Consider the following 27,450-nt stretch of genomic DNA (forward strand, 5'->3'; position numbering starts at 1 on the left):
CGATAACTCTGATAACCACTCTGTACAATTATGGTGAGCAGAAAAACATCTCAGAATGCACAACACATCGAACCATGAGGCGGATGGGCTACAACAGCAGAAGACCACTTTGGGTTCTACTTCTGTCAGCCAAAAACAGAAAGCTGAGGCTGCAGTGGGCATAGGCTTACTAAAACTTGACAGTTGAAGACTGGAAAAATTGGTCTGATGAATCTCAATTTCTGCTGGGGCACACAGATTGTTGGGTCAGAATTTGGTGCCAAAGCATGAAACAATGGACTCAACTTGCGTTGTGTCAATAGTCCAGGCTGGTGGTGGGGGTGTAATGGTGTGAGGAATGTTTTCTTGGCACACTTTGGGCCTGTTAATACCAATCAATCATCGCTTGAGTGCCACATCCTATTTGAGTATTGTTGCTGACCATGTGCATCCCTTCATGTCCCGATTTCCCCATCTTCTAATGGTTAATTCCAGCATGATAATGCACTATGTCACAAAGCAAACATCATCTCAAACTGGTTTCATGAACATGACAGTGAGTTCAAGGTTCTTCAGTGGCCTTCCCAGTCACCAGATCTGAATCTAACAGAACCTATATTTGGGATGTGGTAGAAGGGAGACTCGCAGCATGAATGTGCAGCTGTCAAATCTGCAGAAATTGTGCCATGCAATCATGTCAACATGGACCAGAATCTCAAAGGAATGTTTTCAACATCTTGTCTTCAGGGATAACACTCCATTAGCAACCACAGTACTGAGCAGTCTTCTGTGTAGTCTCTGAAATGCTGCTAAAATTGTACATAAAATGTCTTGACAGTGACGTCACTGATGGACAAGCCACGACTTACTTCCTGGTTTGCAGATAGATGCCATACAAGAAAATGTGAATTTCAGCACTACAGTATATACAGCTGTATATGAAAATGAGAGAAACAACATTATACAGCTTTATGGAGTATTGTTTTTGGCATTTTCCTATACAGTGTAGCCTATCGGCAAGCCAGGAAGTACATTTTCACGTTCTTGTATTGGCCAACATTGACGAGACAATTCTGGCAATGTTTCCGAGAGATGAGCAGAAGACTGCTCAGTATTATGGCTGCTAATAGGGTGTTGTCCCTGCAACATATAGAGAGAGATAATGTTGAATATTGTGCTTGTCTTCCTTTAACATAGAAGGATTTAAAGAGTTGATAAATGACTCCAGTTCCACCAGTTAATATTTGGGCTTAGTACCTAGCTGCTACCGGACTCATGCCGGTTTCAAGACATTTTTTATTTTTGCTATTTTCTGATATTATGAATACAAAACAGTGTAAATTCACAGGAAAAAGGGCTGAGAGAGAGAGAGAGAGAGAGAGAGAGAGAGAGAGAGAGAGAGAGAGAGAGAGAGAGAGAGAGAGAGAGAGAGAGAGAGAGAGAGAGAGAGAGAGAGAGAGAGAGAGAGAGAGAGAGAGAGAGAGAGAGAGAGAGAGAGAGAGAGAGAGAGAGAGAGAGAGAGAGAGAGAGAGAGAGAGAGAGAGAGAGAGAAAAAAGTAACACAGGTACTGGGCTGGACTTGAGTCAAGGATATCGCCGATACGTCTTAGACTATTTGGAATGTGTGCTGGGAGCCCCGCCAATCTGGGTTTTCATGAGTGGTTAATGAAAGAAAGAGCAGTGACTAAACAAACAATGACATTTCATTTAGGTTTTAGATTTAGCAGATGCTTTTATCCAAAGCGAGTTACAGAAGAGTCAGAAATTACCAGATACATTTGAACGTTACCAACTGCCATGACAGTGGTTAGGTTCAGGTTTTATGTGGTGATTATATCATGTTATCTGTGCCATCAGCTGTCCTATACTGATTGGCTCCCATCCTCTGTGCAGATCTTCCAGGGCAACAGCGACAACAACGTTCACAAAAAGAACATCTTCAATCCAGCCTTCTTCGCCCGCTTTGTCCGCATCCTCCCATGGGCGTGGCATGAGCGCATCACCCTCCGAATGGAGATCCTGGGTTGCAACGAGTAGCCCTGCCCTCAGTACCCCCACCCACCCAATTCGACCCACCTCTACCTCTACCCCCCCAAAAAAAACCCGTTGTCTCCTCCCCTCTCTCTTTGCTCTCCTTCTCCTCCTGAGCCATGCCTGCACTGCCTTGTTCGTGGCCCTAGGGGGCAGCAAACATCAGAGTACTGCGCCACTACCCTAACCCCGGCTGGTTAGAGGTGGGAGAGGTTACCCTTAACCACTGTTATCAGGAACTGGTTGAGTTAATTTTTTTCCTCACATCCCCCCTACTTTCTTTTTCCAATAGATCACACATCTGTTTGATTTATTACGAGTGATGAAGTGGTGTGGTTGTTGCACCAAACCAGCTACACAGGGTCAATGATCACTTTCAGGAGGGAAGACAGAAGGTATGGTTACTTTTTGTAGTTGTCGCTGTACAGGGACAGGGTAAGATCTTGCTCCAGCTGATATTTTTGATCCAACGGTGGTGTAACTCTGATCCCAGGTCGGAGATGAGGGGTAACGGCTACTACTCCCATGTCAGTTGGTGCTGTCTGGACTCTGGCCCTGTATCAGTTGTACCCGAGACACTGAACTTCCATGACCCGAGGCTGGTGATGTACATAAGCTCCTACAACTGAATCCTTTGTGTTCCCCAACGTCACACATGGGCGTTTTATCAAAAAGGGATCTTTGGACAAAATGATTTTGGTTAGTTATTTTTCCTCAAAGAAACACGTACATTAGCACTCTAAATGAGCAGAAAATGGCGTGTAATTATTCTTGAACCTCTTCATTAAACTTGCGTACAGTACCAGTGGGCGCCAAATCTTTTGCTTTCAGTACGAATTGCTGAATCCAGAACCTTCCTTTCTTTCTGTAAAAAGTGTATCTTGAGGAAAAATAACTGAACAATGTAGAGGTATCCCCCTAAATAATAGTTTTGTGTGTGGTACAGTATTTCAAGTGTTTTCCTACAGTAGTTAAAAAAAAAAAAAGAGCCTAAGTTAAGGTTTTTTTCAGAGTTTGATGAACAGTTTGACCATTGTACCAAGTAAGATTTCTATTTGCAAAAAAAAGGTAGCTACTTGTAGCAGCCAATAACAAGATTTCTTTTGTTTTTTTGCTGCATTTGTGGTGACTGCTGTTGGGTCAGTTTTGAAATGCTGCTATTTTCATGACTCAAACGTTCCCAAATCAGAGGACTAAAACCTAGATTTTCTTGGTATTATGGCTAATTTGACCATAGTATCCCTGTTGCTCACCCCTTTCCTAAAGTGGATTAAAGTAATAATTTCATTTCTGTATTCTTTCCTCCCTCGGCATTCTGGTCTGTGCTGCATGTCTGTATCTTGAGTGGCTACAAAGAAATCCTGTTTGGACGGGGAACGCTAAAAAACTCAACACACACACACACGATTAGTACACTATATTCCTACATGTAATCAGGAAAAGAGGTATCGCAGTTATTACGGGGCCAAACTGATATGAATCTAAGGCTAGTATAGACCTTTGTGTATATTTCACCCCCAGATACAAAGAATGTGTTGCAGATGATGCCACACCAATGCTACCCATTAAGACCCTTTTTTTTGTTTTGTTAGCAAAGACAAAAAAAGCTTATGTGGTGGTGTTCAGGACACAAACTATAAAACCCACCTTGAAATTTAAGTATGTATTGTCACATTATTCAGTTAAAAAAAGGATTAACCACTCGATGTAACTGCATGTCAATTATAGCATATATTCTGCCATTATCCGGCCTAGATAAGTCACATTGTCCACACATTGGTACACTAGCAGCTAAAATGCCCAACGCTGTTTCCTTTTTCAGCTGTTTATGGGTGACTGAAATGTGTTGACTGATGCTGTATTTAGTTTAGTTATATCTAATTAAAGGCAAATTTTCACATCATCACCAAAATTTGTCATTGGCTGCTACAGATAGGTTTGTTATCCCTGAGATGGGTTATTATTTTAAAGAACACATCGTGGTGTTATTTGACTGGTTTTGGAATAAATACATGGCTGTTGATGGGTCATGTCTTCAACATGCGGTATCAACGGTACAAACTCAAGAGACGTGTGTGTTTGGGAAGATTCATGATAAAAGAATGTAGGTTAAAAAAAACCCCAAGTTATGAGCAGTTTGACTCATTTTGGAGATGACGCCCTTGGAATAGCTTTGAGATGAATGACGTCATCACTGCAGCATTGCCCCTTACCGATATGAGCCCAAGTCCTCTGGTTTGGTGACGGTGTCGCGCAAACTTTTAAGGTTATCTGTACGTCTCATTGATGGAATTTCCTCGTAATCTGAGAATCGGGGGAGCGGAGGAGGCTGCGGGTTAAAGAATACTGACGGCTGTCAGTGACTTGGGTCTAATTGGATCTGCTTTACACTGTATATGCTACTGAAAGGCCAACAGTTCACATACACTTCACTTCTTACTCACCTGACTGTGCTTTCCAATTTCATCACCCAGTCTCACCCTTTTTAAAAGGCACTTTTCAAATGTTTGTGTTCTGACAATGTAGACGTTGCCAAAACCCCTCAAAAAAGAAGGCAGTTTGTATTAAATGAAGCAAATTGAGTATGTAACTATAAGTGAAAATAAATGCAGTTTTGGTCCGGCTGTGTTGGAAAGCTGATCAAAGCTGCAAGTTCTCACACAGCTCAGTCGGACTGGGGACCCGGTCTTTGGCAGTCTGTGATGATCATATGTAGATACAGTATATTAGATATATATGCCTTTTTTTCTTTTTTGTACTTGATTTTTTTTTTCAAATGAGTTAATGTAAATGTTTGCAGCAGACACATCTCCAGGCCATCAGCCTTGTACAGGAGGGTCCAAAATTATTCAGTCAATTCAAAGCTGTGTCCCCACTGATAAGGCTGGGAGAGAGAAACCAAATTAAAGCCGATTTTTACGGTCGAGATGGCCATGCGACGCAACCTGCCGTATAATCTGATTCTATAATCTCTCCAGTCTCACAATACACCAAAAACCTTTCCACCCCATGAATTATGAATTATGGGCTTGTGCAATATTCTACTTTACTAGTTTGGTAAGACTGAAAATTTTTAATTTGATGGAGATTGCTGCAAAACACGGGCAACGACCTTACCGATGTACGGGGGACTCCGGTGCCACCGTGAGGTGACTGGTGCACGCTAGTGTCAAAACACTGTACCAATATTTATCATCGTTGCAGACGGTTCCAGAAGTATTTAACTGTGTTTCATTCATCTGCATCACCAAGACGAAGATTTCTCATCTTGAGTTGAATTGATTTGGATTCACCAGCTATATTTAGATTTTTTATTTTTGTCATTCATCAGCATTCATATTATTATTGTCTGTGTTTTTTCCAGCTTGTTCAGGTTTTCTCTGATTGATCAAAAATAAGACTTAATGTGTTTTTATGGTATTATCAAAGTTCATATTTTTGCCATACTGACTCGAGACCTAGCAGTATTTTGACTGGATCTGATGTATTTTTTCTTCTTCATGTATAAGTTAAGAGAATTCCCTTATATTTGGCCTTTGTATCTTTTAAGATGAAGAATAAAATAAAGAGTTTAAATACGGACTGTGCTGTGTGGCCCGTCCTTCAGAAGCATGGCCGCAGCCTTCACCTGTGTGTGTATTCTGGGAGGCAATACTTCTGATTTCAAATGATCATAATAATAAATAACACTGAATTCATTACAGTCATTTTCCATTTAAAAAGGAAGGGGATCAAATGAGAAGGGCATTGTGGGTAGTTTTGCCTGTTTAGCATTTATACACCCTGGGGGCCCAGCTCACCTCCTGTCATCATGTCTCTTCTATAGGGGCGTCATTACCCGTGGAGGGCACAGGGACAAACCCGCATCTCATTCTCTGGTCTCTGCCAAGGTCAGATTGGCGTTGAAATCCTTCTGAAAGGATGAAACCACACCGACAACCATACTATGTAGATAAATTCTATGAATAATACAGAGGAAATATTGAGTAGTGTGTCGTCCTCATACAATTTTATGTTTTTTCAGCAGGTTTTTGTCTCAAAGTAATATGGGGCAAATAAATGGCTGTTCTTTTGTGTCTCCTATAAAATCCCATTTGTTAAATACGATTGATGACTAAACGGTTTGTTTTCTTATTTAGTAAATCCTATAGGTGATTATGTTAGAAGATGTAATTCTCATAAGGGCCAATTACTACACTGCTCCCCTGACAAACCAGGTGTTTTGGCGGTAACGGAGCTGCAAAGCAGATGAAATGTCAAAAGAATACGTTTGGTAATGACGGTTTTCTACTGCGTTCCACTCTAATTTCCATTATGTGATGTCTGCTTCCTGTTACTTCCTTAAAGAGTAAAGAGGGGGTTTCATAGGGAACCAGGGTCCCATGAAGATGTACGACTCCACCACACAAAGTTCCCCGGTGTTGGGTTGCCAGATTTGGTTGTACCTCCCGAAATTTCCCTTTTTGTTGTCAGATTTGTCTGTGATTGAAGAGTAATTAAGAATGCGATCTCTTACCACGAAAAATATCCTCATAACCCGGTCAAAATAGCTCCTGGCATTAAGTTGAAATAGAAAGAATTTAATGTTGTTGTTTTTTTTTTATGATATCTGTTTAAAAAAACAGGACAATTAACTTTTTTTAAAAATGGAAAATATTGCATGTTGAAAATAAAACCCTTCCATCTATGTAGTCCTTGTATGTAACGAACGCTTCTTTTTACTGCAGCGCTCCACCATTACAGGTCAAGAGCTGTGATGTCTAGAAAAAAACCTGATAGTATAACACAATATGGAAAACAACTTTCCAGGATTAGAATATCAAACATATTTGTAAGACTTTGGAAATGTCAATGAAACTTCTTCATGCACACTGTACTACACACTACTAAACACAAGTTATATTTCAAATGTGGATAATGGTATTCAATTAGTGGACTTGTGCAGGTTTAACTGATGTTCGATGTCACTTTGTGCACCTCTGTAACTCTTGTGCCAGTCGTTTCTCTGGTTTACGTGCATGGCAGCGGAGCCAGAGAGGCATTGGGCCAAAGGATCCAGGAAGCAAAGCTAGAGACGTTCTGTTCAGGAAGGATGCAACGGAGGAAAACAAGGTATGTCCAACAGAGGCAACACCTCCAACAGTAAACTCATCCAGGAGACGGAGAACACCCTTTTCCAACCCAACCCTTTTCCAACAGATGTTGGTTTGGCAAATTTGGCACGCCGTCACACTCATGTCTAGAATTTCACCCTTTATCTCCGTCCTCTGTATCTGTAAAAGTCACTTTTAAACTTTTGTCTTCAACATAACATGAAGAGCGTGAAACTATCCTGTTTATGTGCTGTAATGGCTCTTCTTTTTTTACCTTTCTTTTAATCCCCTTGAAAGAGAACTAGGCTGTCAGCCAAATCCTTGCATTTCAGTCTGACATGGGGCCATTCAGTGAAGCCATCCTCTCTAATGGGTTGAGTCAAATTAACACAGGGCACACACAATCACATACTTACACACCCCCACATTTATGCACACACCTTTTGTGACCAACATTCCCTTTTATGAGCGGACTTTGCTAATGACACCGCGATTCCTTATTCTGGCACTATCATTGGTTCTTCAATCAAATTGGCACACACAACATAATACATATTCACCCTCATCTCTCCTCCTTTCAGATCCTCTTTCTGGGATCCGGGGTCCAATCCAAACTAACCCCCTGGACCTGAATGTTGGCGGCTGCAGAAATTACACCCTCCACCACCACCACAGCCACCCAGCAGTTCACAAGGGCCGCTGGTATTTGGGGCCTCAGGCCAAAGCCTTTCATCTGGGGCCTTGGGAAGAGCGCTGCCTTGGTCTCTTCAAACAAGCTGCAAGATAATGGCTGACACACACACACACACACACACACACACACACACACACACACAGGGAGGGTAAATGGTTATCGCCCTGGATAAGCGGGGGAAGAGGGGGGGTTGGAAATGGAAAGGCTTAGCTTAGTGAGCCCTTTTTTCATTTTTATAGCCATGCCCTTGTTGAGGACGTTTAAAAGGTTTACATTGTACATGAAACAGCTTCTCGCCTCTTAAGTCATTTCATTTACAACCATTAGCCGACGTGAAAGCAGCAATTACGACCACAAGTTTGGGAGGCCTGGTGTGTTTAGTTTTTGACTTATCAGCAATTCATTGGCGCTTTTGGAACCTCTCAAACGGTTTCACGGGTCAATGGGAGAGGCTTTGGCGGCGAATACTCCTGCCAAAAGAACAAACAAAACCTTTAATAGATGTTAAACACAGCATGCGGCCGCTCCATCGTCAAACATGTTTGAACTGCTAAGATTTAAAGTGCAACTATACCCTAGCCCAGCGGTACTCCGAGCCAAATGTGGCTATTTGATGGCTATATTACAGCTCTTCTAAGTCTCCAATGTTGCGTTTTCTGATGCTTTTAACCCAAAGATGTCCGAGATACTAGCCAGCGCGCGTAACGTTCTTCTTCAGAGGAATTTGCTGCAGACCAGACGCAGCAAAGGCGTACTGCTGCCCTCCACCGGTCATTTGCAGAACTCCATTGAATGCGCTAAATCCTTACATATAGAGTCCAGCGCGACGGAGAAAATAACAACAGTTCTTGCTGTTTTACAGTGTTCTGCGCTGAGTTTTGATTTCAATGAATGATCTGTAACTCTAGTTTCTGACAGCTCTGCGTGCACGAGGCTTCTCTCTGTGTGATAGTTGGTGCCCAACATCAAAGTACGATTCGGTTTCCAGCAGTGAATGATACTGTAGCGAATTCGGGGGACAACGCAACCACAGGAACTGCCGCGGCCGGGATGCGAACCCGTATCGCCCGCACCGCAGGAGACATCGCTAACCGCTCGACTAAAGGGTCAGACCCGCGAGCCAACGGCCAGCGTGTCTTCTTATCCATGCACGTTACAATACTTTACCAATAAGAGCAACCCATAACCCTACAGAGGTTTGGGAAGGAGGCACATTTTTGTAATATGGCTCTTTAAAAAAAAAAACCCAAGATAAATAAAATTGTCAGTGTGGCGTCTGAGTTGGCCAAGCCTGAGTACTGCTGCTCTAGACCATTTTAGTGAGTTTGCTGACATCTGTAGGTTAAAAACCACGTAACGGTTAAAGCATGGCAGGCTGGTCTTGGTACTTGTGATGTTGGCATAGCAGGATAAGCAAAGCTGCAGCTAATGAAGGATCTGTTTGGATGTAGCAGTGCCGAAAAACCAGCAGTGACAGATTTGTTAGTGCTGACTCTGCCTGTCAATGCTGATAGGTGTGCTGGTACACCCAAATGAAACGGAGCCATCATTAATGATATTAGCTGCAGCTGTGTTTATGCTAGTTTAACTTGTCAAGGGACTAGTGATTTCTTAAAGGGGTAGTTCGCTTTTAGGTATTTTTTTTTAGCTATTTTCTTGGGTCTAGGGGGACATAACTACATTGTCCTGGTCCTGTGCATAAAATTTGAACATAGCTATGAACATGCACTTGGTGCGAGCAACCAGTACTAACATGGAAGTAAACACGGCAGCGATCCAGTCCTTTAAAAAAGAAACAAGATTCAGGGGCGTCCGGGTTCGAATCCCCGTGTTACCGCCAGCTTGGTCGGGCGCCCCTACAGACTCAATTGGCCGAGTCTGGGGGTGGGAAGCCGGATGCAGGTATATGTCCTGGTCGCTGCACCAGCGCCCCCTCTGGTCGGTCGGGGGCGCCTGTTCAGGGGGGAGGGGGAACTGGGGGGAATAGCGTGATCTTCCCACGCGCCCCCTGGCGAAACTCCTCACTGTCAGGTGAAAAGAAGCGGCTGGCGACTCCACAGGTACCGGCAGAGGGGGTGGAGCAGCGACCGGGATGCCAATCGGGGAGAAAAAAAGGGGGGGGGGGGGGAGAAACAAATGGACTTCTAGTGACTCCAAAACAATATGCATAACTATTTTTTATGTATTCTTGGGTTGTACAATCTGATATTATCAGATTATTCGCTCGTATTCTGCCTTTTTAGTAATTCTTTCCCGCCTCTCGCAGAGGTTCGTGTGAAACGCAGGGGGGGGGGCAGGAAATGAGTACCTCTACTCCACTGCTCATATTTTCCGTTTTAATCTCAAATAAAGGATAGACAGTTATTCTGATCAATCGTACAAGCCAAGAATACGTATATCAGCTATGCACATTGCTTTGGCGTTATCAGAAGCGCATTTTGTTGCATCTTTAGAGGAGTGGATCGCTGCACCCTCCACTTCCACGTCAGCGCTGGCTGCTCACGCAGAGTGCATGTTCATTACAACGTTCAGATTCTATGCATGGAAAAATGGTCTGGGGCAACGTAGTCATGTCCCCCAGACCCCAAAAAATAGCCACACAAAAAATATCAATAAATAAAAAAAGCGGGAAAAAGAAAAGAGAAAAAAGTGAACTACCCCTTTAGGGTGGACATTTTGAAAAGGTAAGGTAAATCGGCGTTGGCACTGAGGCGGCGTTGCCACTCATGCTGTGGATGGGGGGGGGTGTTGAGAGGGGTGGAGAGTTCAGGAGCAGGAAGTGGGCGGAGAGAGGAAGAAGGGAAGGGGGGTTATTTAGAGAAGGTGAGAGGATGTGAAAACAGATTTGAATAAAGGAGGTTCTGTTCTGTTTTATGAGAACATAAAGTCACTTTTGCTAGGAAATGTGTGTGCAGGTGTGATTAGCAGCCCCCCCCACACCTATCTACTAATCATCATTTCTTGGTAGTGGTTGTAGTATTATGGTTGTAGTACAATCTGTCAATGTAGTATTAGCAGTTGTAGCTGGGTATTAGAAATGGCTGTGGTAATTCTAAAACCTTTTCGTCCTTTTTTTCTCGTATTTTACTTTGTAATTTCCAGCCCTCGCAGTAACGACAATACAGTAATAAGTGATAACATTCCACTTCCGGTGTGGGAAGATGGCGGCGCGAATTCACGTTTGCAGGGGCCTCACCCAGTACCGTCCATGCAGTGTCTTTGTCGACGTCTAAATTTGTGTCTTTGCTTGATGGCTGAGGGAGCCTGGTCTGTTGCGTCCGGTGGGCCCAAGAGACACGGCCCTGCCCGGAGTTACGCCCGAAGAGGCACCACCGAGGGCGGTCTGACACGACGCGGAAGCCGGGCAGGCTAAGCTAACTGCTAGCCCATGCAGACCGGCAGCTCCGACAGTCGCTCTCCTGTACAGTGATTTAAAATTTTTTTTTTTTTTACATTTTTAGTTTGAATATACTGTAACGTGCATGGACAAGAAGACACGCTGGCCGCTGGCTCGCGGGTCCGACCCTTTAGTCTAGCGGTTAGCGATGTCTCTTGCGGTGCGGGCGTTACGGGTTCGCTTCCCGGCCGCGGTAGTTCCTGTGGTTGCGTTGTCCCCCGAATTCGCTACAATATGTTGAGCTGAGGGAAACAACAAATAAAGTGTTCCTGATTTCTGAACATTGTTTATTAAATGTACATCACTTATTGTTTCATCATCAGCTGTTATTAACGACATGTACTGAGACTGTAGATGGAAACGTCCCAGCCAGAATGTTTTACGAGATGGATTATTCCAGATGAAAGAGGAGATCAGCGGGTCTTGGACTGTGAAAGACTGTTTGCCAGGATATCAGCTTTGTGCAGGCCAAAATAAATCTGCCACATCTCTGAACTCTTCTTTCATCCCTCGGTATCCAACTCACAAACCGGTGTCCTGTAGGGTACATTTCGACACCATGGTATGTGAACCCTTTTTGTCGCATTGACTGTGAACAAATGAAAAGCGATTTGGAAAGAAACCCTTCTGACTGGCATCCTGGTCTTTTCTGGAGGCTTGGGGAAGTTTTTCCTGATCCCTCACCCCTACCCTCCCTCCTCTGATCAGGAGCTGATGCCTGCTACGTGTCAGTCAGCCATGCTGGAATAACGGCAGTGGTTACGGAGGGCTACCCACGGAGGAAACCATCGCGTGCAGCTATGGCTCACAGGCGCGTCACCAGTCCTGCGTTCAGGAGGAGGGAAATGGGTGTGTGAGGGATCTTTTGACGTGTGGAATGGGATGCTGAGGAGGGGGCTGTGTGCGCGTGCGTGCGTGTTTGTGTGTATACTTTGTATTCCAATATTTGCGAATAGTCATTTTGGCCAGTCCTCACACAGGTGTGACGGCAGGTCAGGATTTGGGTTTAGGGTTAAGAATTAAGGTTTGAAGGTAAGAGTGGGGGTTAAGGTCAGACATGTACTTCCGATGGTTAAGGTTAGGGTTAGTGGCAAGGGGATAATTGAGGTCAATGCGGGTGACCACACGTCCTAATAAAAAAACGTGTGTGAGTGTGTGCACGCGCGCGAGTGCGTGTCTGCATATGTATTCAGGACGGAGGTTTGGTCTCGTGTCTCTGTGTAGGGAGCAAGAGAAGCGGTGGCGAGAGAAACAAGTGCGTGTTATTGTAATTCTGCAGTGTAGGCTATATACCTGCTTATATGTGTGTGTGTGTGTGTGTGTGTGTGTGTGTGTGTGTGTGTGTGTGTGTGTGTGTGTGTGTGTGTGTGTGTGTGTGTGTGTGTGTGTGTGTTTGTCCATGCGCATGCGCAACTGTGGGTGCCATCATGTTCCCCTGTGCACGGCCGTGACAGGTCACGGTCGCTGGGCATTCCACATAGCTTTTTGGTCAGGAAAGCATCCGCCTCCTTCACTCAGCTGCCCACCGGTCCCGCTGGAGAAGTGGAATTGCTTTTGTTTGCCACCATTTTCCAGCTATTATTACAGCCCATGACTGAAATATGAGTCCACGTGACAGTATTTATTTGAGGCCACTGGAAAAAACGAACATGCGATATGCTTAGTTTGTCTCGGCATACCAGAAATGCTGAGGCTGGAGGCTTTCTCCCGCAGTGCATACGACACTGCTGTCACATGAGTCCTGCATGAGCATCTGACTTGTTCCAAAGAGATGGCACAGACGGCACCAGATCTCTGTCAGATTCTGTATGTGTTCAAAAGTCCCCTGCGGAGAGCTGAAAGAGAATTTCCCCACAGGGATCCATAAAGGAGCTCATCGCATTATCGCGACTCTGTCTCAGGTATTTTTAGTGAGCGCAATTATCACTAAGTGCAGAAAAAAAAGAAAATGCACACACCCAGGGAAACGACTGGAGTTCACAACCAGCCCGAAACCCCAGTCCACCTTACTTTATCGAATACAACATTTCTGAAAACATATTTTCACAGGGTGACCTACAATGATTCTCATCTGCACATAGTGTAATAACCTGATAATGTCTTGATAAATCAATTTAGATAATGTAACCGGTTATTTTTTTGCCCGGTGCGGGATTCGTTATGTGGTGTATTGCACCACAAGGCGACATCGCTAACCGCTCGGCTAAAGGGTCAGACCCGTTAGCTAGGGACTAACGTGTCTTATTAGTAGTTTACAATAATATAGCTGAAGCAACGATGAAGGGGCCGCACAGTCCAGCGGGGCAGTTGCCATTGCAACTTGATCTGCTCATGTTTAAAGCGTGGCTGTAAGCACTGATCGCAAAAACAAGTTTTCCTTGCAGCCCCCCCCCCCCAGTGACAACGACACAACATCTGTTGCACACACCCAGGAAGGCGCCCCGAGTCCATATACCAAGTTTGGTGTCACTACATCCGAGAGTTGCTGAGATATGACGTCACATCTTGCTTGGTGGCTTCGCCGCCGATTTCGATTGGCTGTAATGGTCAAACGGTTTTGAAAATCAAAAAGCCACGTGATAACCGTTATGAGGCTTGGTCTGATGATCACCTGTGGCAAATTTGGTGAAAATTGGACAAAATGTGTGGCCTGGGATATTTTTTTAAAACCTTTTTTTTACAAAATTCAATTTGGTGGAAAATTCAATGGGTGGAAATTGACGTCACTGTGTGCGGTGAAGTACCTCATTTTCGAAAATCGGGCGTACGGTTCAAAAGTCACACCCATGAAGGTACCTCCAACTTTGACCCGTTGGTGGCGCTAGAGCACTCAAGGCACAGACATTAAGACTTGTTGAAAAGAACCATGGGATTGTCCCCAGTCAGGCTGTTGTCGTTCCCTGGTCGTAGTAAACCGTACGAAAAGTAATGCACAAAAATTCGTATAGGGGTTAGGTGCCACGCCTCTAATCCTAACCCTAACCGTGGGGTTGGGGGGTCGCCCCCCGCAGAACAGCCCCCCTGCGCCCCCCCGCAGAACAGCCCCCCCGCAGAGGATTGTGCAGGCGCTCTGAATCACTCCACGAAAAATGATGCATAACCTTTAGTGCGATATTCACACGAGCTGTTCATGAGAATACGTTGCCCTGGTAAGTGGGCCAAATTTCACAACTTCTTACCATACGATTCTAGGGCTGCCATAGACACCCTAGCCAGAGGAATAATAATAATAATAACACCAATGGTCATCGGAGCTCTAGGACTCATGAAGAAGAGGATGGAAAAGTTCACCAACCGTATCCCAGGCAACATCAACATCCATGCAGTCCAGAAGATCGCCCTACTCGGAACAGCCCACACGAATACCGTCGATCAAGTGACATCTGCCCCATAGTGCCTCAGGTCCATAGTTTGGCCCCGGCTCTACAGGATGTAAAACAGGAAACGCGAAAGAAATAATAACAATAAAGGAAGATCTTAGGGTGCCTACACAGCTTTGCTGCTCGGCCCCCAATATCATAAGGACTATAGGATGAGATATTGTGTTTTTTTGGGGGGGGCGGGGGGCCTTAGGAAAACAGCCTTGGCATGATTGTCGTTGCGAAAGGATGAACGTGTAGATCTACCTGGAACTTACCAAGTTGTGCGTTTTGTGCGTTTTGCGGCTTTACGTATTTGTTTTCTTCTCAGAGGCCACGGACCCGCCGGGGCTTCGGAGCCGTCACGTCAGGCTCGGGATTAAATCCCCCGAACGCTCCGCGGCGAGCGAGGTCGACGTCACGCGCGGCAACCGCTTCACCTCGGAGGGGATGCCTCGGCCCGTGACGTCACTCCGCGCGCCCACCCCGCAGGTCTCGATGGGAGAAGTGCGCTCACATGTCAACGATGAACTGAGACCGACGCTGCGCGGACGGTCGGTGAGTCCGCTTTTACAACTCGGCCCGTTTAACGGACGAGGGTCCACTTGTTCGGCTGGATGTCTGTGTTGTTGCCGTCCTAGCACTGCTGTTAGCGACGGGCTCTGCTTAACGTGCATGTTATAGGACATCAAATGCGATTAGTTCGTAACAGAATTTGAAGTCCAGCTCAAGTGATTATAGCAACAAAAAAAAACAACCCCAAAATGAAAGGATAATCGTTTTGCTTGACAGGTGATGAGTCGCTTACTGCTGATAAGCGGCGGGCTTGTTTAAAAGCGACCTGCTCCACGATGGCTGTAGTGGATCACCAGTGTAAGATGATTTGACTTTAAGAAAAACTTTTACTGTCCAGCTGCCGACGCCCAGCGCCAGTTCATACTGTGTGCAGGGCACCAGGGTGTCCGACCGAGAGCCGCAGCCTGCAATGTGTTTGCGGCTGCAGAGTAAATTCAGTGTTTTTAGGATGAGTGATTTACATTGATCGACTCGGAAATAAACACGGCGCCCAATCAATCTCCATCACTGGAGTCGTGCTAAGAAAAAAACCAAGAAAACATTTCTGTTGTCCCAAATTGAATTTCATATTTGGTAAGTGATGTGAGATTCTTTTGGTGACTTAAATGATCATTATTTCAGCCACGCGCTATCTCTGGGAGTCCCCCCCCCTTGCTTTACATTTCAGATGCAGGGAGTAGTCGGATGACTTGAATAAAGGACAGCCTGTATAAAATGAGTTTCGTTTTTTTGTTTTGACTGCAGGACAGAAAGAAGCAGCGCCACAGGCAGCCACCATGCTCGGTGTACAGCGCCCTCTACTGGTCGTCTGGGTGTGCTTGCTGATCCCAGGCAGCCACGGGAAGTACAACAATGGTTTCTACTACCATGACTTCACCAATGGCAACGGCAACGGAGAGAGTACGTCCACCCCTCTCTCTCTCTCTCTCTCTCTCTCTCTCTCTCTCTCTCTCTCTCTCTCTCTCTCTCTCTCTCCCTCTCTCTCTTTCACACAATTTCGTTCGTTCTCTCTTTTTCTCTCTTTTGATTTCACAAACTGTATTTCTCTCTTTCACTCTCTCTCTCTCTCTCTCTCTCTCTCTCTCTCTCTCTCTCTCTCTCTCTCTCTCTCTCTCTCTCTCTCTCTCTCTCTCTCTCTCTCTCTCTCTCTCTCTCTCACATACACTCACCCTGTCTCCGTCTATCTGTCTCTCCTTCACACAGTCTTTTTCTGTCTCAATTTCACTCACTGTATTTCTCTTTCACCCCTCGCTCTCTCTCTCTCTCTCTCTCTCTCTCTCTCTCTCTCTCTCTCTCTCTCTCTCTCTCTCTCTCTCTCTCTCGCTCTCTCTCTCTCTCCCTCTCTCTCTCTCTCTCTCTCTCTCTCTCTCTCTCTCTCTCTCTCTCTCTCTCTCTCTCTCTCTCTCTCTCTCACACTCACACACACACACACACGCAAGCGCTCACCCTGTCTCTATCTGTCGCTCTTTCACACACTTTCTTTGTCTTTTTCTCTCTCAATTTCACATGCTGTATTTCTTTCGCTCTCTTTCACTCTGTCTATCCCTCTCTCCCTCTCTCTCAATTTTCACCACCAACCTCTGTGTCTGACTGAACCAGGCATTACATGCATTTGCATCTACTGTTGAGATACATTGTGTGTGCGTGTATGTGTGTGTGTATGTGTGTGTGTGTGTTTGAGAGCGAGAGCGAGAGAGAGAGAGAGAGAGAGAGAGAGAGAGAGAGAGAGAGAGAGAGAGAGAGAGAGAGAGAGAGAGAGAGGGTGTATGTGTGCTTCATGATTTGTATATACCATAACACAGCTGGCTGCCAGCCAGATCCATGGGTTTTGCACAGAGGACAGTCATGTATAGAGACTGCAGACAGACAGTCGGCTTGTTTATGTAAACAAACTGCAGTGGTGATTGACGAGGGGTCCTCTTCCCAGAGGGCCTGTTCAGGTATATGTTTGTGTCAGGTATAGATCTAAGAAGGTATACACACACCTGCACAAAGGCAGTGAACATGAAACCCATATAGATTAAGGGGGTGAAGAAAGGATAGTTGAAAGTTTTTAAAGGTCTAAAAAAATTGATTAGTTAATATTGGCAATTCTTTGCCTCGATAAGATCACCAGTTGAAGGTCATACTTTAACCATTTCTTTTATTTCCACAATCACAAGATGCCCTTAACTGGAAGATAGTTTAAGGAGTTAAAGGAAAATTCTGCTTTATTGCAACCTGGGACTTATTACTGTAGTTGTTGCCATCGTGTATATATTGTACTATCATGTCACAGGCTCTGCACTCTCAATGTTTGCATCCTACCTGACGGGTCGCTCCTACCACGTGGCATGGAGGGGATCTGTGTCGGAGCCTCGCAGACTGACTACAGGCGTTCCACAGGGTTCAGTTCTGGGTCCTCTCCTTTTCTACCTGTACATGATATCCCTGGGTTCTGTTATTCGCTTGCATGACTTCTCTTACCATTGTTATGCCGATGACACCCAGCTGATCTTGTCCTTTCCTCCCTCTGACACACAAGTAGAGACACGCATTGCTGCATGCTTGACTGACATCTCAGAGTGGATGGCGACACACCACCTGAAGCTCAATCTGGACAAGACAGAGCTGATGTTCCTCCCGGGGAAAGGTTGCCCACACCGAGACCTGGCCATCACCATTGACAACACCGTGGTGATGCTAACTCGGACTGTGAGGAATCTGGGTGTGATCCTGGACAACCAACTGTCGTTTGCTGCAAATGTTGCATCAGTTGCTCACTCCAGCAGATTTCTCCTCTGTAACATCAGGAGGATTCGCCCATTCCTCACTGACGAGACGGCACAGGTGCTCATCCAGGCTCTGGTCATCTCCTGGCTGGACTACGGCAACTCCCTCCTTGCTGGCGTCGGCCATCAGACCTCTGGAGCTTGTTCAGAAAGCTGCAGCTCGTCTGGTGTTCAACCGCCCTAAGTTCTCCCACACAACTCCCCCCTTCTCATGTCCCTACACTGGCTCCCAGTAGCTGCTCGCATCCAGTTTAAGACTCTGGTGCTAGCCTACAGGGCAGTGAAAGGAACAGCTCCTTCCTATCTCCAGGCCATGGTCAAGCCCTACAACCCCGCATGACCACTTCGCTCTGCTGCCTCAGGACGCCTGGTTGCCCCGTTGCTCAGAGGCCCCTGCTGCCGATCGACCCGGTCACGGCTCTTTTCTGTGCTGGCCCCACAGTGGTGGAATGAACTCGCCACTGATGTCAGGACAGTGGTGTCGCTGCCCATCTTTCAGCACAGGTTGAAAACTCACCTCTTCAAGAACTACTACCCTGTTAATTGTTCTTAGCACTTATTGTATTCACTCATAAAAGAAATCTCTTTCTTGCGCTTTTACTTTAGCACTGGTTTTGCTCTTAAATGCTTGTTTAGATGCACTTATGACTTCTGATGACTAGTAGTTCTCCTGATTTCCTACGTTAAATGCACTTATTGTAAGTCGCTTTGGATAAAAGCATCGGCTAAATGACTAATGTAATGTAATGTAGTTTTACTCGCTGTCTTGATTGTGGTGATTTTGGATGCAGGACCAACGCTGGACTCAGTTTTACGAGATCTTACACACAAGCCTTAAACCTGTCCTTTCAACAGAAAAGACAGAAGACGAGTGCCTCAGGTGGACTGTGTGCAGGTTTCCCATCACATCTCAGCTGTGCTGGCTGCACAAAGGCACGTTAGACTGCCCTGGTTTTAGTTTTGCTCTTAGACTAGTCTAATGTGAGCTGGACAGTTGCACAAAATAGACAGACAAATTTTAAGGCTAAAAACATAGTTATCCTGCCCCAGGCCATCTCAAAACTAAGAGCTGCGTCTCAATGCTAACGATTCATGACACCCACTAACAGAAAAGAGAAAAACATGACGTTGGTTTGCTGCCAAAACTACAGAGCAAGCAATGAGGAAGGAAAGAGCTTTTAGAGACATTTTATAGATGTTGCTATGTACATTCATCACTACATTTCCCTTAATAAAATGTCCATGTACCTGTTTTTCTGGAAGGCGCAAGTGGCCTGAAGTGGATGCTTAGTCAGCATTTTTTTTCGGTTTGAAAAGTCTTAATTTACCCAGAATACATTGCGAATCTTTGTGAAGTTAGACGTCTATCTGAAGTCTGACTATGTGCCAGATCTAAGCTATTGTCAATCAAAGTCCATCTCTGATCAACCAGCTCCTGGTCATTCCTGCAAGTTGAACCAGGAAATACCTCTGCAATCTGATCGACCATTGATGATATCGGACATTTTGGATGTTAATGTTTTTTTCTTTCTACCGAGCCGTCCCGGTCTCTGCTCCACCCCCTTTTCCGATCCGGGAGGGCTGCAGACTACCACATGTCTCCTCCGATACATGTGGAGTCACCAGTGGCTTGTTTTCACCTGACAGTGAGGATTTTCACCAGGGAGACATAGCACGCGGGAGGATTACGCCATTCCCCCCAGTCCCCCCCCCAAACAGGTGCCCCGACCGACCAGAGGAGGCGCTAGTGCGACAACCAGGACACACACCCACATCTGGCTTTCCACTCGCAGACAAGGTTAGTTGTGTTTCTAGGGACGGCCGACCAAGCCCGAGGTAACACGGGGATTCGAACCGGCGATCCCCGTGTTGGTAGGCAACGGAATAGACCGCTACGCTACCCGGGTGTTAATGTTTTACTTGCTTTTTTTCACTTCCGAATAAGTGGTTTGAATAATTGGGTTGAACTGGACTTGCAAATCTGATGCTCGTGCTCTGATGCCCCGTAGTTGTGAAGCTGAGTCCAGCGGTGGTCCCATATCAAAAATCTCCGCAATGAAGCTGGTGAGTAAAATGACATCAAGATGGCAAAAACTATGGAAATAAGGCCCAGGTTGTAAAAACAAAAACAAAAAAACAAAACAAAAAACCAAAAAACACACACGCACAGAATAGAATTATCCTGTAAGTCACAGGCCAATCAAACTGACCAATATGTTAACGGGTACCTGTTGTATCTAACTCTGTGGCCCCTTTCAGTCTACTACAATGGGGTGCGTCTTTACGTGGAGTCCCCGCAGCCCTCGGTCTCGGCCATCAGGGGCAGCAGCATCACCCTTCCCTGTCACTTCCGCTACGAGCCCGAGCTCAACATCCCGCGCAGGACGCGAGTGAAATGGTCCTGGCTACCCGCCCTCTCCCTCAACGGGCACGCCACGCCTTCCACCGCCGCGGTCACCATGGAAACGGAGGTGATGGTTGCGATGGGTAACCGTCATCGCAGCTACGGCAGCTTCCGGGGCCGCGTGCGCCTCCGTCGATCGACGCCAGGCGACATGTCGCTGGTGATCAACGAGCTCCAGCTCAACGACACGGGGCGCTACCGCTGCGAGGTCATCGACGGCCTGGAGGATGAGAGTGTGACGGTGGATCTAGAACTGCGTGGTGAGTGTGTGTTCTTGTGAACCATGTCTACATGCTTTCTACCTGATGAAACCTGGACATAATATTGTAGCGAATTCGGGGGGTAGCTCGGGACGCCGCATCCGGGACGCGAACCCGTGGCTCCTACACTGCAAGCGACAACGTTGACTAGTTGACTGAAGGGTCCAACTTGTTAGTCAAGGACCAACGTGTCTACTTATCCATGCACGTAATACTACCCGCCTCTTTCGGGAGCATATCAACTCCCTCACCCTTCTGGGCGGACGTGCTTCCGATGACCTCACGGTCTCACCATCCCACTTCTGACACCAATGTAGCGAATTCGGGGGGCAGTACGGGAACCGCCACAGCCGGGCCGCGAACCCGTCTCCCCCACTCCGCAAGCGACAACGTTAACCAGTCGACTAAAGGGTCCGGCCCGTTAGACAAGGACCAACGTGTCTACTTATCCATGCACGTTACACTATTGGCGTCAGAGGTGGGACGGCGAGACCGTGAGGTCATCGGAAGTGTGTGCGCCCAGAGGCGTGAGGGAGCTGATATGCTGAAGCGCGGGGACGCGCTTCCCGAAGGCGTGGGGTAGTGTAACGTGCATGGATAAGTAGACACGTTGGTCCCAACGGGTCGGACCCTTTAGTCGAATGGTTAACGTTGTCGCTTGCGGAGTGGGAGACATGGGTTCGCGGCCCGGCTGTGGCGGTTCCCCCGAATTCGCTACAATATAATTTCAACAATGGCAAGACAACTTTACCAAACCACTTTCAATAAAAAAAAATGTAGTTGCAGTCTTTCAGTTGAAAATGTTACCACTGGTGTACCGTCGGCCCCACCCACATCAATGACGTAGTGCAGAAGATCTTGAGGTAGTCTGACGTCAGTGGGAAGAAGAATATAGAAACAGCTGACCAGTTGTCAGGCTCCGAGATGCATCTGCACACACTCGGTTTTAGAGACGGATAATTTTCAGAAGTGTGCACCGGGTGGAGTCAGACTGAGAGCTGTGTGTTTCACCGCCCTTTACTAATATGTACCGCGTTTACTCGGTGTCCTTGTTGCCTTGAAAAACATGAATAAGGAATAAGCGAGGGGTAGAGAGTGAGAGGGAATGGTGAGGGGAGCGCCTCTCTTACCTCAGGTTAACAGTAGTTCACTAGCTTGGCTCTCATGGCTTCTCCATATCTCTGCAGTCATGATAGGCAGGCTTCCTTTCCTTCCAGCTCCCTCATCTGAAATTGATCCAGAAGAGTGAAGCCATTTAACCCTCACAGTCCACTGTGATCAAATGCTGTTTCTGTCTAGTGTACTGTACCAGGTTTCGTGCAAATTCTTGAAAAGTTCCAGCGAATCAGATGCATTTTCTTTTGCTGGTGTTACACATATTAACAATCTCTTTCTGCAAAGCACTCAGTAATCCAAAACATACACAAAAGAATGAGGAGTGTTAACAGGGACAGCTATGTTTCCATCAAGCTATTTTATTGAGAATTTAAAAGATGCCAACTACCTATGTGAAAAACAAACAAACAAACAAACAAACAAACAAACAAACAAACAAACAAACAAACAAATTACGATTAATAGAGGTGGAAAGTTTAATGTGATTGTGTGATGAATTGTGATGGAAAAAGAGAAGACTGAAATTCAATTCAATTCAATTGAATTTATTGTCATTAAAAACAATGTGAAGGCACATGTTAACAATGAAATAAGGGCTGCAGCTTCGGCAAACAGTGGGGCAGTGGTTAGCGTGGTTGCCTCACAGCAAGAAGGTCCTGGGTTCGAGCCCCGGGGTAGTCCAACCTTGGTGGGTCATCCTCTGTGTGGAGTTTGCATGTTCTCCCCGTGTCTGCGTGGGTTTCTTGCGGGGGGCTATGGTTTCCTCCTACAGTCCAAAGACATGTAAGGCAGGTGAATTGGCCCTACTAAATTGTTCCTAGGGATGAATGGGTGTGTGTGTGTGTGTGTGTGTGTGTGTGTGTGTTTCAGGGTGTCTCCCCGCCTGCCGCACAATGACTGCTGGAATAGGCTCCAGCATCCCTGCGACCCTGAGAGCAGGATAAGTGGTTAAGATAATGGATGGATGGATGGCTTCGCCATAGACAAACACAGTACAAGATATACACAGATGAAGACCAAATGCTAAAAATAAGTTAAAAAAGAGCACGAGTGCAAAATATTTAAAGATATCCACAGACATTCAGTGGGTAGCCAGGTTCAGGTGGGCAACGGCTTGGGGAAAGAAGCTGTTTTTGAGCCTTGTGGTACGGGCTCTGAGGCTCCTGTAGCGCCTCCCAGAGTGCAGGGGGGAGAAGAGTCCATGGTTGGGGTGGGTGGGATCTCTGCTGATGCTGAGACCCCTTCGAAGGCAGCGTTTGTGATAAATGTCTTTTATGGCTGGGAGCTGGGTACCGGTGATATGCTGGGCGGCCTTGACGACCCGCTGCAGAGCTTTCTGGTCTACTGAGGTGCAGTTGCCGTACCACACTGAGATGCAGATGTTCAGGATGCTCTCTATGGTGCAGTGGTAGAAGTTGGTGAGAATTTTGGGAGATAGACGGGCGCTCCTCAGCCTCCTCAGGAAATGCAGGCGTTGTTGGGCCTTTTTCACAAGGGCCTGGGTGTTTGATGTCCTTCAGTGGCAAGAAACTCTTGTAAACTTTTAATTTTTTTTCCTTAAATTATTCTGATGGTGATGACCTGTGCACAAGTGGGCGGTATATTTGCTTGAAGCTGCCAAACATCAATGGACTTGAGTTGCATTTTAATTTCTTTAACAAGTGAATGAAATTTACATTGCAGTTCGATGGAAACATAGCTGATTTTGTGCCATGGAGAAATCTATTTATTTGTTTGTTTTTGTTTCTAATGCTCTTTATCACATAACGTTTTAATTGACATTTCAACTTTTCTTCCTCAAACTAGCTTTTTTTTTTTTGCGATATTTTGGATTTGGGGGATAGTTCAGCATCACCATCCAGCGTTCCTTACCTGCAATTTGGAATTTTAGGCTTGATGAAAACAAAGCAAGTACAATTACCTATGTCGTGTCTTTGAGTACCCCTTTGAGTTAGACATAGTTTAAATTCATGCATCTTAACCAGAGGCCTTGAAAACTCACCTCTTGTTCAGGTAGGTGTTCGAAACCCAGGAGTTGGTACACACTGCTGTGAGAGCTGAACCTGTGACCTGCTGGGTACAGGACTCCACGACAGGGTCACACTGTTCTGCTGAAACAAATAATTTTACTGTGCATGTTTATACTGAGATGTCTGTATTAACCCCCCACCCCCACAGGAGTGGTATTTCCCTACTACTCACAGAAAGGACGCTACCATTTCAACTTCCTGGAGGCCCAGAAAGCATGTGTAGAGCAAGACGGCACATTGGCCACGTTTGAGCAACTTTTCACAGCGTGGGAGGAGGGGCTAGACTGGTGCAATGCTGGCTGGTTGGCTGACGGTACAGTGCAGTATCCAATCACTGTGCCACGCGAGGGCTGTGGCGGTGTGGACTTGGCCCCGGGAATGCGCAGCTATGGGCATCGCCATGTCCTCCACCGTTTTGATGCTTTCTGCTTTGCTGCTAATGTCAAGGGTCAGTGTGCACATGTGCCTGAACAGTTAAAAACGATACAATCTCATTACTAATGCGTATGAACAGCAGCTACTTGGGGTTGGGATTTTTTTTCCCTTTAGTTCCAACCTCTTCTTTGTGTCCTTCTTGTTGTAGGGACTGTGTACTTCTTAAAACATCCGTCCAAGCTCAACTTCACCGAAGCAGTCCAGGCATGTGCCAACAACGGTGGCCAAATTGCCAAAGTGGGGCAGCTCTACGCGGCATGGAGGCTGATGGGATTGGATCAATGCGATGCCGGATGGTTGGCTGACGGCAGTGTCCGTTACCCCATTGCGAAAGCCAGGCCTAACTGCGGACCGGCAGAACCAGGGGTGCGTAGCTTTGGCTTTCCCCCTCAGCACCAGAAATTTAGCGTTTACTGCTATCAGTAGACCTCGGTTAGACTCGATGTAAACAAAACATGAAAACACGCTTAGCCAAACTATTCTCACAATGCACTGATGTAAAGCTTGGCCCCGGAGGCTAATGCTAGCGTTAGCTTTAGCCTGGTGGAAAGTTACCATTTCCGCTCAGCCAGTTCAGTTGGCATTGAACCAAGTATTTTGAGGTCAAATCATTTTGATTACTTTTTCACCGCCATAAGAACTCTGTGTATTTGTGTTGCATCTTATTAATGGACAGCACTTTCTGAGCTGCTGTAGTGTGTGTTATTTGAAAGTACTAGTATGTGCTATTGTTCCCAGGGAAAAGTATTCACAGAAAATATCAATGTCTTACCTCAAAGATATTCTAAGGAGAAAGGGAACCAACGACAACAACTTTCTCTCCAGCTCTCATAAATTTGCTCTCACTTTAAATTCGGGTGACAAACTCTCAGACTAGCTATTGACCCATCTGCACTAGTATACACCCCATTTCTTTATTCTCACCCCATCAGCTGTAGTTCACAGACGATTTAAGTCCTACTCAGGGAAGGTAGATGCATGCAGCAAAGTCATCATTTTCAGTTTTGATAATATTATTTCAACATTGTCCACTCATATGTTAATGTCAAAATTAAGTGATGCATTGTGGGGTTTTTTTAACTTAATTTTCTTATCCAGGGAAGGATTTTTAGCCACGCAGTCTTTGTCAGCCACATTCACATGGTTCACATAAATAGTATTCACATGTAGGAACTGTTCAGGACGTCCACAGTCCTCCACCAAGCAGCTTCACTGGGGCAGTTGGTGTCTTGTTCAAAGGAATCTCAGTGGTGGTTTTTGAGGAAAGTGACAATAACATTCATTTGCCAACATTTTCTAGTCCTGTGAATGTCCAGTCACCAACCCTCCAGTCTTGAAATGACTCTGCCTCCTGATGTTTCATCCCAACATGAGTACCACTGCCACATAGACTGGACTCTCTCCTCCACTGCTCACATGTTTTATATCCCAGTGTAAAAGCTATTCGCTGTCTTTCTTTTTCTTATTCTTCGGAGGTTGAGAAGAGTGGACTGTGATATACTACAGATGTGCAGTTAAGTGTGTGATTGTTAGTTGGTGTCATCATTTTTAAACTAACCTTGTGAAGAAGAAACGGTGCTTAGTTATATGCCATTTTCTTTTTATTATTATCATATGGCTGCATATTTTGTACTGTTATCTACAATTTAATAAAAACACTTTGAATAGTCTCATCTGTGGGTACAGTGGCTGACATACTCTTTCAGAATCGTTCGTAGCGAAAATTCAAGTATTGTTTTACTCTGAGGTGCATTTAATCTCATTTCAACTCATCATCAGCCACTTCTCCGGGGTCAGGTCGCAGTGGCAGCAAGCTAAGTAGGGCACTCCAGGCGTCCCTCTCCCCAGCAACGCCCTCCAGCTCCTCCTGAGGGATCCCAAGGCATTCCCAGGCCAGATTGGACATGTAGTCCCTCCAGCGAGTTCTGGGTCTACCCCGGGGTCTTCTCTCAGTTGGATGTGCCCGGAAAACCTCCAAAGGAAGGTGCCCAGGAAGCATCCTAATCAGATGCCCAAACCACCTCAACTGGCTGCTTTCAACATAAAGGAGCAGCACCTCTATTCTGAGCTCCCTCCGGATGTCCGGGCTCCTCACCCCATCTCTAAGGCTGAGCCCAGACACCCTACGGAGGAAACTCATTTCAGCTGCTTGTAGCCACGATCTCACCTTTTCAGTCACTACCCAAAGCTCATGACTATAGGTGAGGGTTGGAACAAAGATTGACTGGTAAATTGAGAGCTTCGCCTTCCAGCTCAGCTCCCTCTTCACCACAACGCTCCGGTACAACGTCCGCATTACTGCTGATGCTGCACCAGTCTGCCTGTCAATCTCCCGCTCCATCCTACCCTCACTCGTGAACAAGACCCCGAGATAATTGAATTCCTTCACTTGAGGCAACAGCCCCAACCCAGAGGGAGCAATCCCCCATTTTCCGTTTGAGATCCATGGCCTCCGACTTGGAGGTGCTGACTCTCATCCCGGCCATTTCACACTCAGCTGCAACCCCCCCCCCCCCCCCGACTGCATGCCGAAGGTCGCGTTCTGACGAAGCCAACAAAACCACATCATCTGCAAAGAGCAGGGAGGCAATTCTGAGGTTCTGAGGTTGTGGTGCACCTGCACCACCTCAGGTGCATTTGAACATTTTTTTTAAAAAAGCCATATTTTTTAGTTTTATAATCAAGATAAACCTTTGAGGCCGTAAACGTCAAACATCACCCAGAAGTAATCCACTGTCTTTTGCGTATCTAAATGTTAATAGCCTTTCCTCTCAGTTTTTAGATTGGCATTTGCAAACACGGTGAACGTTACTGTTCTTTGTGGGTAGAATTATTTAAAAAAAAAGCAAACAACAAATGCGCCCTGTCATCATCAGAGTTTAAAAAAAGACGAAAACCTTTACTTCCTGTTATGCTCAGTGAATTTCCTCAATTCATCGCAAAAAAATAGAGCCACCCCCGGTGGGAATGCTTGGGCCGGGAGGTGAGAAGGGTTACTGATCCATACAGACGGCCACTGTATCTCAGAGTCCGCCATAAAACACTCAACACCAGCCGCCCTGTCCAGCTACAAGCAGCGTTTTAACAAGAGAGAGTTGAATGCGTCGCTACGCCCTCTTGACTTTAGTGCGAACAGAACGTCTACTGATTTTACGACCTGTATGCCTCAAAGGCATGTCCTATTTACCCACGCTGGCCAAACATGGGTGGAGTGGGCTTGGGTTGTACAGACAAACAGAAGCACACAGATGAATGTGAACATGTATACACACACATAAATGCATGCATACATCCAAGCATTCGCT

The 27,450-nt window shown here is 46.0% G+C and overlaps 2 protein-coding genes across 4 annotated transcripts in view; both read left to right on the top strand.

The window, feature by feature from the left end:
* Positions 1-5,587, top strand: part of mfge8b (milk fat globule EGF and factor V/VIII domain containing b) — a 56,633-nt gene extending 51,046 nt beyond the window's left edge. Inside the window, exon 11 of the mRNA XM_056281363.1 lies at positions 1,873-5,587. Within this exon, the coding sequence (XP_056137338.1) occupies positions 1,873-2,016 (144 nt within the window). The 3' untranslated portion in view covers positions 2,017-5,587. The remainder of the gene's footprint in view (positions 1-1,872) is intronic.
* A 9,500-nt stretch (positions 5,588-15,087) lies between these two features.
* Positions 15,088-25,809, top strand: hapln3 (hyaluronan and proteoglycan link protein 3). Of its 3 annotated transcripts, none has more exons than XM_056281878.1 (5): positions 15,088-15,111; positions 15,874-16,029; positions 20,160-20,564; positions 23,859-24,158; positions 24,294-25,809. In XM_056281878.1, exons 2-5 carry the CDS (start codon positions 15,906-15,908, stop codon positions 24,569-24,571), a joined length of 1,107 nt encoding a protein of 368 aa, XP_056137853.1. In that variant the 5' UTR covers positions 15,088-15,111; positions 15,874-15,905; the 3' UTR covers positions 24,572-25,809. The 3 variants fall into 3 exon arrangements, with proteins under 3 accessions (XP_056137853.1, XP_056137856.1, XP_056137855.1); XM_056281881.1 differs by having other exon boundaries at positions 15,093-15,111; positions 15,879-16,029; XM_056281880.1 differs by lacking the exon at positions 15,088-15,111 and adding an exon at positions 15,353-15,426.
* Positions 25,810-27,450: the final 1,641 nt, after the last annotated feature.

This window comes from Lampris incognitus, chromosome 6, assembly GCF_029633865.1.
Source record: "Lampris incognitus isolate fLamInc1 chromosome 6, fLamInc1.hap2, whole genome shotgun sequence".
NCBI classification, from domain to species: domain Eukaryota; kingdom Metazoa; phylum Chordata; class Actinopteri; order Lampriformes; family Lampridae; genus Lampris; species Lampris incognitus.